The 14,315-nt window shown below is 42.7% G+C and overlaps 1 protein-coding gene across 4 annotated transcripts in view; it reads left to right on the top strand.

Moving 5' to 3' along the window:
• The window catches only part of med15 (mediator complex subunit 15), a 117,170-nt gene that overhangs the window by 23,182 nt on the left and 79,673 nt on the right, over positions 1–14,315 (top strand). For 2 of the 4 annotated variants that reach the window (XM_080208598.1, XM_080208594.1), the window contains exon 5: positions 10,454–10,648. The exons of 1 other annotated variant lie outside the window; for it this stretch is intronic. In XM_080208598.1, coding sequence (XP_080064724.1) covers positions 10,454–10,648 — 195 coding nt within the window. The remainder of the gene's footprint in view (positions 1–10,453; positions 10,649–14,315) is intronic. One more of the 4 variants, XM_080208597.1, reaches the window with a different exon arrangement.

Below are 14,315 nucleotides of genomic sequence, written 5' to 3'. Positions count from 1 at the left end.
GTACCTGTATTCTCAGATCCCTCTGTTCAACTGCACTCATCAGAGTCCTACTATTTACCCTGTGTGTTCTACTTTGGTTTGTCCTTCCAAAGTGCAATACCTCTCACTTGTCTGCGTTAAATTCCAATTGTCATTTTTCTAGTTGGTCTAAATCCCTCTGCAAAGTTTGAAAACTTTCCTCACTGTCCACTACACCTCCAATCTTTGTATCTTCAGCAAATTTGCTGATCCAGTTTACCACATTATCATCCAGATCATTGATATAGATGACAAACAACAATGGACCCAGCACTGATCTCTGTGGCACACCACTAGTCACAGACCTCCACTCAGAGAAGCAATCCTTCACAACCACTCTCTGACTTCTTCGATTGAACGTTCCACACACCTGACAAAGGAACACCGTTTCCAAAAACTTGTGGGATTACTATCAAGTAAACTGGTTGGGCTTAAACCTGGTGCTGTCAGACTTCTTACTGAGTTTACCCCAAACCAACGCCGGCATCTCTACATCATTCTTCCATTAAGCCAGTGTCTAACCCAATTTACTACCTTCCCATGTATACCTAGCAACTGAACCTTCCTACTAACCTCCCATGAGGGACCTTGTCAAAGGCCTTGCTGAAATCCAGGTAGATTCCCTTCCACCGCCTTCCCTTCATCCACTTTCCTGGTAATCTCCTCGAAAAACTCTAATAGATTGGTCAAACGTGACCCACCACGCACAAAGCCATGTTGACTCTCCCTAATAAATCCCTGTCTATCCAAGTATTTGTAAGTCCTATCCCTGATCACACCTTCCAATAACTTGCCCATCACTGACATCAAACGTACTGGCCTATAATTTCCCGGATTTCTTTTGGAACCTTTTTTAAACAGCGGAACAACATGAGCCACCCTCCAATCATCCGGCACCTCCTCCGTGAATACTGACATTTTAAATATATCTGCCAGGGCCTCTGCAAGTTCAACACTAGCCTCCCTCAAGGTGCGTGGGAGTACCCTGTCCGGTCCTGGGGATTTATCCACTCTGATTTGCCTCAAGACAGCCGGCACCTCCTCCCCTTTAATCTTTAAAGGTTCCAAGACCCCCCTACCTGTTTGCCCTGTTTCCATAGACTCCACGCCCGTTTTCTCAGTAAATACGGATGCAAAAAACCATTTAGTATCCCCCATCTTTTTTGGTTCCATACACAGTCTACCACTCTGGTCTTCAAGGGGACCAATTTTATCCCTCATTATCCTTTTGCTCCGAACAGACCTATAGAAGCTCTTTGGATTTTCCTTCACTCTGTCTGCCAAAACAACTTCATGGCTTCTTTTAGCCCTCCTGATTTCTCTCTTAAATAGTTTCTTGCACTTTTAATACTCCTCGAGCATCTGATTTGTTCCTTGCTGCCTGTACATTTCATACAACTCTCTCTTCCTCTTAATCAGTGTTACAATCTCCCTCGAGAACCAAGGTTCCTTATCCCTATTTACTTTGCCTTTAATCCTGACAGGAACATACAAACTCTGCACTCTCAAAATTTCTCCTTTACAAACCTCCCACTTTCCATTTACATCCTTACCAGAGAACAACCTGTGCCAATCCACACTTCCCAGATTCCTTCTCATTTCATCAAAATTTGGCTTTTTTCCAGTTCAGAACTTCAACCCGAGGACCAGACCTATCCTTATCCATGATCAGGTTGAAAGTAATGGCATTATGATCACTGGATGCAAAATGTTCCCTCACACTCACATCCCTCACCTGCCCTAACTCATTTCCCAATAGGAGATCCAATATCGCATCCTCTCTAGGTGGCACCTCTACATACTGATTAGAAAATTCTCCTGAACGCATTTTACAAACTCTACCCTGTCTAAACCTTTAACAGTGTGCGAGTCCCAATCTATATGTGGAAAATTAAAATCCCCTACTATCACAACTATGTGTTTCTTTGAGCTGCCAGTCCTGCCCCTCCTGTAGTCAAGTTTCACTAATAGCTATAATGTCATATTTCCACATGTCAATCCACGCCTTCAGCTCATCTGCCTTCCCCACAATACTTCTGGCATTGAAGTAGACACACCTCAAAAGATTTTTTCCACCACACTCAACCCTTCCATTTGTGATTTTGCTTGAACTAACCTGTCTTTTTACTCCCTGCAAATCTAGTTTATACGCTCCCCAATAACACTAGCAAACCTCCCTCCAAGTATATTGGTCCCCTTGTAGTTTAGGTGTAACCCCTCCCTCTTGTATAGGTCCCATCCGCCCCAGAAGAGGTCCCAATGATCCAAGAATCGGAAACCCTGCCCCCTACACCAGTTCCTCAGCCACGTGTTCATCTGCCCATGCATTCTACTCTTACCCTCACTGGCACGTAGTACAGGTAGCAATCCTGAGATTACTACTCTCGGGGTCTTGCTTTTAACTTCCTTCCAAGCTCTCTATCCTCTCTCTTTAGGACCTCCTCACTCTTCCTACCTACGCCATTGGTACCGATGTGTACCACCACATCTGGCTGATCACCTTCCCACTTTAGAACACTGTGCACGCGATCAGAGACATCCCTGACTTTGGCACCCGGGAGGCAACAAACCATGCGGGAGTCTCTGTCCCGACCACAGAACCTCCTGTCCGTACCTCTGACCATTGAGTCCCCCATCACTACCGCTCCTCTTCTTCCTCCCACCCTTTTGTGCTGCAGAACCAGACTCAGTATCAGAGTTCCAGCTGTCGCAACTTGTCCCAGGTAAAGCATCCCCCTCAACAGTATCCAATTCAGTATACCTGTTGTGGAGGGGAATGTCCACAGCGGAATCCTGCTCTGCCTGTCCTTTCACATTTCCATTTCCTCTCCTTACAGTAACCCAATTTCCAGTGCTCTGCTGCTTAGGTGTAACTACCTCCCTAAAGCTACTGTCTATATACTTCTCATTCTCCCAAATTAGACGGAGGAAATCAAGCTCCTTCTCCAGTTCCCTAACACGCTTTGCTGCAGCTGCAGCTGGATGCATCTTTAGCAGATGTTGTCGTCAGGGATACCGGAGGTCTCCCTGATTTCCCACATCCTGCAAGAGGAGCATTCCAACATCTTGCCTGGCATTTTTTCCTTGTTTTTTTTGCTCTGGGGAAAAACGTGAATAAACTTTCCGAAAATAGGTTTTTTCTCTCTTTTCGTCGAAGCCTGTTTTGAGTCAAAGCCCTTCAGCCTTCACTCTGCTCCCTCACTCCGTTGCCCGCTGTAGAGTGGCCTGCTCTTTATACATCCTGCTCACCACTGGCTGACGTCAAGCGCCTGAACAGCCATTTTCTTTAAACAAATGTCCTAAAGTCCTCCTGCAGTGCCGATTTATCTCCATTTTAATATTCCTGATTCCTGTTAGCTTCAGTGTGGAAATTGATATCATCCAGGAACAAAATGTGGAAATGAATATCATCCAAAATGTGTCTATGGGCTCCAGAATGCCAAAGACACATTATCAAGCTGTTGGTAACAGGCTCCCAACCTGTGCACTCATCCTTTACAGCCCGCTCTGTGACCTTTTTCATCTTTGGTTACTGGTTGTGAAAGTTCCACATAGGGATTTTGGACATGACTGATTAGACAGTGGAATCAGGGAGGCATCTCCAGGGTCACTGTGGCTGGTATTTATGATTTGTGTGACAGTGTGCAGCTAGCATTTATTAGCTTTCCTCACCACCCTCCATCCCCAGATAATACTCTATTCCTGCCCAGCACTTTGCCCACCCAGAACTGTCCAGTTGAGGATGTAAAGGTTTGGACCCCGTCAAAGGTTGGGTGCATGATGCAGAGTTGTCTCCCATTCTGTGGTAATCTCAGAATCTTGCAGTGAAAAAGTGGCCCTTCAGCCCAGTGAGTCTGTGCTGCACATAGGTGAGAAACACCTGGCCTCCCACCTAATTCCATTTACCAGCACTTGACCCATAGCTTTGAAAGTTATGATGCACCAACTGCTCATCCATGTACTTTTTAAAGAACATGAGGCAACCTGCCTCCACCACTCTCCAAGGCAGCGCATTCCAGGCCATCACCACCCTCTGAGTAAAAAAGATTTTCTTCATATTCCCCCTAAACTTCCCTCACCTTGAAATATGTCCCCTTGTGACTGACTCTTCAACTAACCACTCTGTCCATGTCCCTCATAATCTTGTACACCTCGGCCTGGTAGCTCCTCGATCCTCTCTGCTCCAATGAAAACAACCCAAGCCTACGCAACAGAAGCAGGATCCGGTGCCAAGTATTTTCAGAGCTGGAGGTTCATCATTTGGACACTGAAGAAAGATTGGATACACTTCAAATTTATGAACAAAATTTATAAGAAAGATCATCTGTTAAATACATATGTGACGTGGTCAGATTTTGATACATTTAGAAGGATGGATGATTATTCTGTAGAAGACTATATCGTACAATTTAACAGGTTATTTAATAGATAGCAGAAATTCTGTTTGGAGATCCTTAATTCAGTGCTTGTTTTCAAATTGTTGGATTGTACTAAAATATCAAACTTGGATAGGCTCCTGGTCCTGACTTGATTAGATTTCCAGAAGGAAATGCGCTTTTGGAACAGATATATTAAGCTTTTAAAAAAACCGTTTTGAGAAATATGAATTTCCAGCCACTTTCTGACACCAATAAAACATGAAACAATAGCATAAAAGATGCGGGGGGGGGGGGTAGCTGCTGGAGCATTAAAAGATAGCAAGCATCAAAATGAAAAAAGAACCACAAAGCTAAAGAAATGAGGATAGGACGCTTTTGGTAACTCTAATAGATGACAGGTAGCAGAATAAGTACCAGGAATAACCAAGGAACAGACGCTTCACATGTGACTCAAAAATCATTAGATGATGAATTATCTGAAATGGAGTAGTAGGGTTTATGAGTTGACACATGAAATTAACGTTTGAAAGAGGGGAAGATGATGATACTGATCAATCAGAAAGAATTATATCGATCATCAGAAGTTTTAGCCGTGCAATGGGTTTTCTAGTGGTGGACTCGTTCAGTTATGCTGCATTACACTGTGGGTTTATATCCACGATATGGGATCCTACTTGGATTCACTAAATGGTAAAGACTAAAGTAAGGTTAAAGAATATTAAAGTTATACTTCAGGTCTGGGAACGATAGCACGTTACGTTCACCAAAGAGAATGATGATTCTGCGTAGGAGTAATACCCTTACACTGTTAAGTAAGCTGGTTGTGAAAAAGGCTGAAATAACTTTAGATAAGGGACACAATGTGACAATTGTTTTTGGGAAATCTTTACATTTACGTTTTACACAATTGGTATACAATTGTGTTCCCTTCAGAAGACCTAACATTTCTAATTGTGGTGTTAAAGAAGTGTTGAGGACATCATGAGGTATTAGTTTAAAGGATAAAAGACCTTGTTTGCTAACTACAATGGAAGTTTGTCCATCCTTAAAATTCTACTAAAAAATGCAGGGGTAATGGATGATGGATTAAAATTATATCAGAGATTAGTGAGAAATGTGACGAATATATAAAAAAAAGGAGGACATCTATCAGTGCCCTTGGTGAGTCTGTCATTAGCAAGAGACTTTTTAAAAATTGTAGCAGTGAACTTGAATGAATGGGATAGGGACAAAAACATTTTTTTATCTTACACTTAATAGAGATGACAACAACATTCAGTCTGTTAACAGTAATATATAGTGAAGACATAATGGGAAAATGGATAACATAGAACATAGAACATTACAGCGCAGAACAGGCCCTTCGGCCCACGATGTTGCGCCGACCAGTTACAAAACAATGACCCACTAACCTAAACCAATCCCTTTTCGTCCATAAACCTATCCACGGATCTCTTAAACGCCCCCAAACTAGGCGCATTTACAACTGCAGCAGGCAGGGCTTTCCAATCCCTCACCACCCTCTGGGTAAAGAACCTACCTCTGACATCCATCCTATAACTACCCCCCCTTAATTTAAAGCCATGCCCCCTCGTGCTAGCTTTCTCCATCCGAGGAAAAAGGCTATCACTATCCACCCTATCTAAACCTCTAATCATCTTATATGTTTCAATAAGATCCCCTCTTAGCCGCCTTCTTTCCAGCAAAAACAACCCCAAATCCCTCAGCCTCTCCTCATAGGACCTCCCCTCCATACCAGGCAACATCCTGGTAAACCTCCTCTGCACCCTCTCCAAAGCCTCCACATCCTTCCTGTAATGTGGGGACCAGAACTGCACACAGTACTCCAAGTGCGGCCGCACCAGAGTTGTGTACAGTTGCAACATAACGCTGCGACTCCTAAATTCAATCCCCCTACCAATAAACCCCCTACCAATAGGATATGGACTGGAAGCACTGGCTGAATTCCTGACTGACAGTACAAAGTGAGTTTGCCAATGATGGATTTGTGTCCATGTGAAAATATGAACATCATAATGATTAACACAATAGCAGCAAGTTCCTTTAGAAATGAGGTTTGTGAAAGAAATCATGCAGTAATTGATGAGATACTTCACCAAATCTTAGCTGGCCAACCAGGCTATATTTGCCATGGTGTGGGCAGTCCATACCATGGGGGTGGGGGTGGCTACTGTCCCTATTCGGGAGAAGGTCTCAGTTTTTCTGCTCATTTGAATGCCCTGCATGCAGAAAGATGCCAAGGGTAGTCATTCTCACCTCACCACTGGAGTTCACTTCCTCTGCCCATGTTTGAATAAGGTTGTAATGAGGTCAGGAGCTGACTGACCCTGGCAGAACCCAAGCTGAGTGTCAGTGAGCAGGTTATTGCGAAGCAAATGCTGCTTGATAGCACTGTTGATGACCCCTTTAATGAGAGTAGCCCGATGGGGTAGTAATTGGCCAGGTTGGATTTGTCCTGTTACTTGTGTACAGCACATACCTGGATAATCTTCTACATTGCCAGGTAGATGCCAGTGTTCTAGCTGTACTGGGACAACTTGGCTAGGGGTGTGGCAAGTTCTGGAGTGCTAGTTTTCTGTACTGTTATCAGAATAATGTCAGGGCACATAGCTTTTTCAGTATCCAGTGCCTCCAACCATTTCTTGATATCATATGTAGTTAATCCAGTTGGCTGAAAATTGGCATCTGTGGTGCTAAAGTTCTCTGGAGAAGGCCAAGGTGGATAATCCATTCGGCTTCAGTCTTATCTTTTGCCCTGGTGTGCTGAGCTCCACCATTATTGAGGATGGGGATATTTGTGAAACCTTCTTCCCTAGTTCATTGTTTAATTGTTCACCACCATTCATGAGTGGATGTGGCAGGACTGCAGAGATTAAATCCGATCTGCTTATCGTGGATCATTTTGCCTTGTCTCTTGCATGCTGTTTCCAATGCTTGGTGTGCGAGTAATCTAATGTTGTAGTTTCATCGGATTGACACCTCATTTTGGGTGCTGCTCCTCGTGCACTCCTCAATGAATCGGAACTGATTCTTTGGTCAGAGTTCTGGATGTGTCAGGTTGTGAGGTGATAGATTGTGGTTGCTGCTGATGGTCCACAGCCCATCATGGATGCCCAGTTTTGATCTGTTCTGAATCTATCCGATTTTAGCATTTGCTATTGCCACATAGCACAATTGAAGTGTCCTCAGTGTAAAGACGAGAGTTTGTCTCCACAAGGACTACGCAGTCTCTCTTCAACTTATTTTCATGCACAGATGCTTATGCAACGTAAATTGGTGAGGATGTGGTCAAGGATGTTTTATCCTATTTTTTGGTTCCCTCACCACCTATTGCAGAACCAATCTAGCAGTTATGTACTTTATGCCTTGACCAGCTCTGTCAGTAGTGATGCTACCAAGATGCTGTCAGTGATGGACATTGATTGACGTCCCCCAGTCAGAGTACAGTCTGTGCACTTGCCAGTCTCAGTGCTTCCTTCAAGTGGAGTTCAAAAGGGAGGAGTACTGATTCATCAGCTGCGCGCAGGGGGGGTGGGGGGGGTGGGGGGTGGGTCGGGTCGGTCGGTCGGTCAGTCAGTACATGGTAATCAGCAAGTGCTTTCTTCGCCCCAGTTTACAAGAAAAAGACCAGAGAACAGGTTAGGAAAGCCACTAGAATTATGATCGGGAAGTGTTAGTGACTACCAATAAATTAGAAGATAAGCTGATAAAGGATGTCAAACAAAAAGAATTAGAAAGTTGAAAAGAATTTGATGTCAACATTGAAATACTACACAGGAGACAGCCAGCCTTATCACACTGGTGGATATGCACAGAAAAGGTGCTTCCTGATGGTATGAACAAGACTGAAGTTAGACTAGCAGGTTGAGGTTTTGAACATAGCCTTAGTGATCAAGATGTCAGAGTGGACTCCCCTTCTATGGGAAAAGTGAGCTTGAAGATTTTCATTTAGCAACATATTTCTGGGAATGAAAATTAATATAAAAGCTGCAGTTTTGAGAAGTGAGAAATTTCAGAGGGACGAAGACGGAGATACAGAAGGTAAACTGCAGTATGTTTGTGGGTTCAATGATTTATCAAGGCTGTGATATTTCTCAGTTAGGCCTGTCCCATTGAAAATGGGTTGTATTTAGCTAAAGGCAGAGCCTTCAACATTTTGGCATCGCAGACAGAAACTCGCAGACATCTTTATGATGTACATTGATTATTTTCTGTGGGAGCTTTTGCAGAACTTGAGTAATGGATTAGATGAAATAAAGGAGTTAGAGATCAGGCTTTGGGGCCCTTTAGAACATAGAACACTACAGCACAAACAGACCCTTCAGCCCACAAGTTGTGCCAATCATATCCCTACCTACCAGGTCTATCTATAACCCTCAATCCCATTAAATCCCATGTACTCATCCAGAAATCTCTTAAAAGACCCCAACGAGTTTGCCTCCATCACCACCAACGGTAGCTGATTCCACTCACTCACCACCCTCTGAGTGAACATACAGGCTCAGATATTAAGTAGAATAATTCAGGCTTTGAATCAACAATGTAAATTAGAAAACATCAATAGCTTCCTGATAAATTGGGCCAGGTTCTCAAAAAGATCCCTGCATCCAAGGAAGAAATAGACCGATTCAAGGAGTCTGATTCGATAGCTGAACTGGGTGTGCATTCAGAGTAGACCTGATGCTAGGTTGGAAGTACTGGAACTGAGCACGATGATGTAACATGCTACAGCTGAGGAAGTTCTATAAGCAAATAAAGCATTAAAGAAATTAAATTCAGAAAAATACTCAAGATTCCAGCCCTGGGTGATCCAAAAGATATTGGATTTTACTAATGAAATGTTCTGAGGGAAATCATATGCCAGGGGAATTCTGAGAAAAGTTTGCCCATTAAAGGTTATGTGGATTTTTTTAAATTCATTTTGGGACATGGCCAGCATTTATTGCCCATCTCTTGTTGGCCTTGGAGGGCAGTTGAGAGTCAACTACATTGCTGTGAATCTGGAGTCACATGTAGGCCAGACCAGGGAAGAATGGCAGATTTCCTCCTCTAAAGGACATTAGTGAACCAGATGGGTTTTTCCGACAATCGACATGGTCATAGTAGATTGTTAATTCCAGATTTTTTTTATTGAATTCAAATTTCACCGTCTGCCCTGGTGGCATTCAAATTTGGGTCCCAAAACATTAGCTGAGTTTTTGGATTAATAGTCTAATGATAATACCACTGGGCCAACACCTCCCCCTAAATAAAATGAGAATGGATAACATTTTCTATGGCTTTGAGGCTGAAAAATGGTTAAGGATTGATTTTGCTGGCATAAAAGCAATGTTAGAGAGAAAAGAAAGCTTTAAGATAAATAGGTCAATGCAAATTACCATTTATCAGACTGTTTTACGAAAAGAATGGTTGCTTGAAGAAATTGTTGGAAGTTCTAGAAGAGGGATGTCTTCTAATATGATAGGTTATATGAAATTTGGAAAATTATTTTTTCTTTTCATTTGTTTTGAAAATTATTTGTGTGTTATTAAGTTGATTGTATAAAGTGAGGGAATATGTTGATAGTCTGTTAATCATATATTAAGATACACTGCAAAGGATATTATTAAATTAAGCACTTTGAACACATATAAATAGGGGACATCAGGAACACTGGGATTGGAGGAGATTGATGAGACTGAACGAGGTCGATTAACTCAGTAAAGAAAAGCTCTGTGACTTAGTTTTTATTTCAACTGGCTTGTATTCTATTGATAAGAAAGTTATGATCAGAAACATTGCTGGAAGCAGACTCATTAGTCACTTTCAAATAGGAATTGGATAAATACTTGATGAAAAAAGATTATGGGTACAGAGTAGGGAGTGGAACCAATAGGATGGCTCTTTCAAAGAATTGGCACAGGCACACTGGGCCGAATTGTTTCTTTCCATGCCCTGCCTTGTGATTCTTTGATTTATCTGATCATTATTTGGGCATCTGCTTCTCTTTAAAGAATTTAACGGAAGTTTTATTTTTTTGTTTCCCTCCCTCCTAGATCCAATGAACGCTTTGCAGAACTTGCAAGGTGGCCCTACGGGGAGCTCGAGTGGGATGATGGCCACTCGTCCCCCCGGAGTGGCAGGTCTGGGACAGTTGAATCAATCAATGTCACATCCTGGACAGCCTCAGCCGGGTACGTCTGGAATGGTGCCTCACATGCCTGGCTTCCCGCCAAGCACGCAGCAGCAGTGTGAGTAGGATCTGGAAGTTGCAAAGTCCTGAAGTAGGCTGCACCTGTTTTACGGCAGTCACTGTCTCAATGTCTTTTTTTGTAGCACTTTCCTCGCTAAACTATACTCCTCAGTTTGAGTCCCCTGTTGCCTGATGCTCTGGTTTGTCATCCACTTGTTCAGTAGCTGTGTCTTGTTTCTGGGGCCAATGAGAGTTGAGAGATGTCTGATGTTGGTCAGGAGCAGTAACTCGACTGTCTGCACTCTCACTGGAGGGAAGAAGGCTTATAGGTGTACCGCTGTGTTGGGGAGGAGATAACCAGACTGTTCAGTTTTAATGCACAACATGGCTGGTATCTCTACTACAAGACCATAGCAGCTCCCTGGTTGAGCCTGTTAGGTGTTTTACATTTGGTGAAGTTCAAAATGGATCAGCAAATCTTTGAGATCAATTACACTACAGTACTTGTAACAAATATGTTAGTGTATCCACATAATTCTTCTCTACAGCATTTTAATGCATTAATTAATCCACTGACATCAAGGTAATTTTTTGCTTTAATGTGTTAAAAGATATTTAGAGGAGCACGTAAATGAAAATGTCACCAATTGCAGCTTAAACCTCTACTTCTGAAAAAGTCAGACTCGGTCCTCAACCACATTTCCCCATGTTGTGGCTATTCCACATAATAATGTTCAAATATGCAAATGAGGCTATAATGTCTCTGTCAGGATACCAGGTCCCATGTTCTTCACACACTCTGAGAACGCAGCCTGGCTTTACTGATTTGAATTTGATTGTTTTATTATTGTCACATGTATTAGTATACAATGAAAAGTATTGTTTCATATATCCTATACGACAAAGCATACTGTATATAGAGAAGGAAACAAGTGCAGAATGTAGTGTTACAGTCATAGCTAGGGTGTAGAGAAAGATCAGCTTAATGCAAGGTAGGTTCTTTCAAAAGTCTGGCAGCAGCCAGGAAGAAGCTGTTCTTGAGTTGGTTGGTACGTGACCTCAGACCTTTGTATCTTTTTCCCGATGGAAGAAGGTGGAAGAGAGAATGTCTGGGGTGCGTGGGATCCTTAATTATGCCGGCTGCTTTGCCAAGGCAGCGGGAAGTGTAGATAGAGTCAATGGATGGGAGGCTGTAGATAGTGTAGATAGAGTCAATGGATGGGAGGCTGGTTTGCGTGATGGATTGGGCTACATTCGCGACCTTTTGCAGTGTCTTGTGGTCTTGGGCAGAGCAGAGCCATACCAAGCTGTGATACAACCAGAAAGAATGCTTTCTACGGTGCATCTGTAAAAGTTGGTGAGGGTTGTAGTGGACATGTCAAATTTCCTTAGTCTTTTGAGAAAGTAGAGGTGGGCTTTCTTAACTACAGTGTCGGCATGGGGGGGACCAGGACAGGTTGTTGGTAATCTGGACACAAAAATTGAAGCTTTTGATTGCTTTTGCAGAAGCCAAGTGCTTTAGCAGTCTCAAATATATCCCCATGCCATTGCAGATAGACAGGGCATGTTGGCCTCCTGCGCCAGTGCTCAAAAGTTCCAAATACTCCTTCCTGTCTCCCTCCCCACTCACCGCACTTTCACTTATGGGTTCTTGACTCAGCATAGAAAGACTTGCATTTAGTGCCCAGCCCTTAGACAGGGATCAGCCTAGAGTCGTCAGACCTCAGCAGGCCAAATATTCTGTTAATATATCTGACCAATCCAGGTTGTGTATTTTTTTTCAGATTATTGTTTTGGTGCTGCAGAACATCCAGGATCTATTGTAGGCTGATTTTTGTGTTTTGTGCTGTTAAGAAAATACTGAGAGAGAAAAATGGTCAATTGTCCCTCCAGGGCCAGGTGGGTGGGATCATGCTGTGCACATTCAGTTCACCACCCAGGAAAACCAACATTTTGTCTTTACAGAAAGGGGGTATTCAACTCATGGTGCTTGTGCTGTCTCTTTGAACAAGCCATCCAATTATTCCCACCCTTCTCCTTTTTGCCCAGTTCTGCATGTTTTCAGCCGTTTACCTAATCCACTTTTGAAAGTTACTATTGAATCTGCTTCCGTCGCCCTTTCAGGCAGTGTATTCCAGATATTAACTTGCTGCATAATAGAACATTACAGCGCAGCACAGGCCCTTTGGCCCTCAATGTTGCGCCGACCAGTGGAACCAATCTAATGACCCTCTAACCTAAACTATTCCAATGTTATCCATATGCCTATTCACTGACCATTTGAACGCCCTTAAAGTCCACAACTGCTGTAGGCAGGGCATTCCACGCCCTTACTATCCTCTGAGTGAAGAACCTACCTCTGACATCCATCCTATAATTACCACCCCTTAATTTAAAGCTATGTCCCCTCGTGTTAGCCATCACCATCCGAGGTAAAAGGCTCTCACTGTCCACCCTATCCAATCCTTTGATCATCTTGTATGCCTCAATAATTGTCTTTCCAAATTGCTCATGATGATTTTCAGCAGTTACCATAAGTCTGTGTCCTCTGGTTACTGACCTTTCTGCACTGGAATGTGGTTTTGATGAGGTAATTAAAACTTTCATGACTTTGAATATCTCTGTCAAATCTCTTTGCAAACTTCTGTTTTGTAAAGTGCAAAACCCAGCCTTATCTTGTTTGCCCACTTGAATTCCTCATTCCTGGTACCTCGCTAATGAGTCTCTTCAAAACCATGTCATCCTTCCTAAAGTATGATGCCTCGATTAGCAGACAGCAGTCCAGCTGAAGCCAGTGTGGGATTTTATAGCAATTTAGCCTAACTTCCTTGGTTTTACACCAGTTCCTCTATTAATAGGGACTAGTATTCCAAATGACTTTTTTAAAACAGCCTTCTTAACTTGTCCTATCATGTTCAAATAGCCCTTGGTCTCTCTATGTGTGCGTCATCAATTTTAAAATTACATAATCTATAATGCCTTATTCTTCCTACCCTACCAAAATGCATCACCTCAGACCTCTCTGCATTAAAATTCATGTATCTGCCCATATTATCAGTCTACGTCTTGAAATCATCCTTTTACCATCCTTTTCATTGTTTACTACATTTGAGTTTCAGATAATCTGCAAAATTTGAAATTATGCACCATATAGCCAAGTCCAAGCCATTAACATTTATTGTAAGTAGCAGTGGTCCTAACCTCCCCCTGTACTGAATATTACTCTCCAGTCTAAATAACATTCACTCAAAGTTTCTGTCTCTTAACCAATTTCATCTCCATACTGTTCTTTTAAGTCCGTGTCTTCAGTGTGGCTATTTTAGCACTTTGGCAAATACCTTTTGAAAACTTTTGTGCACCACTGAATTACATTACCTCCAAAAACCCCCTCAAACTGCCGGTAATTTTACACATTTCAATAGCTTTTTTGCATATTTCTTTTTTTAACCTCAAATTAAGAGCAGGGGTAGACCATTTAACCCATCAAGGCTGCTGTGCCACTCGGTAGAATCATGGCTGATCTGATTGTGGCCTTAAATGCACTTGCCTGCTTCTCTTGACTCTCTTATCGAACAGTTCAGCCTTGAATGTGTTCAGTAACCTAGACTCCACTGCTCGCTGGGGAAGAAAATTCCAAACACAGCCTCTGAGAGAAGAAATTTCTCATCTCCATCTTAAAATGGAGACTCCTTGGCATTATTGGCTTCTCTCCCACTTGGTAGATA

Source organism: Carcharhinus amblyrhynchos, chromosome 20 (assembly GCF_965287045.1).
Source record: "Carcharhinus amblyrhynchos chromosome 20, sCarAmb.v2.hapA, whole genome shotgun sequence".
NCBI classification, from domain to species: domain Eukaryota; kingdom Metazoa; phylum Chordata; class Chondrichthyes; order Carcharhiniformes; family Carcharhinidae; genus Carcharhinus; species Carcharhinus amblyrhynchos.
This window is presented reverse-complemented; position numbering and strand designations above follow the sequence as displayed.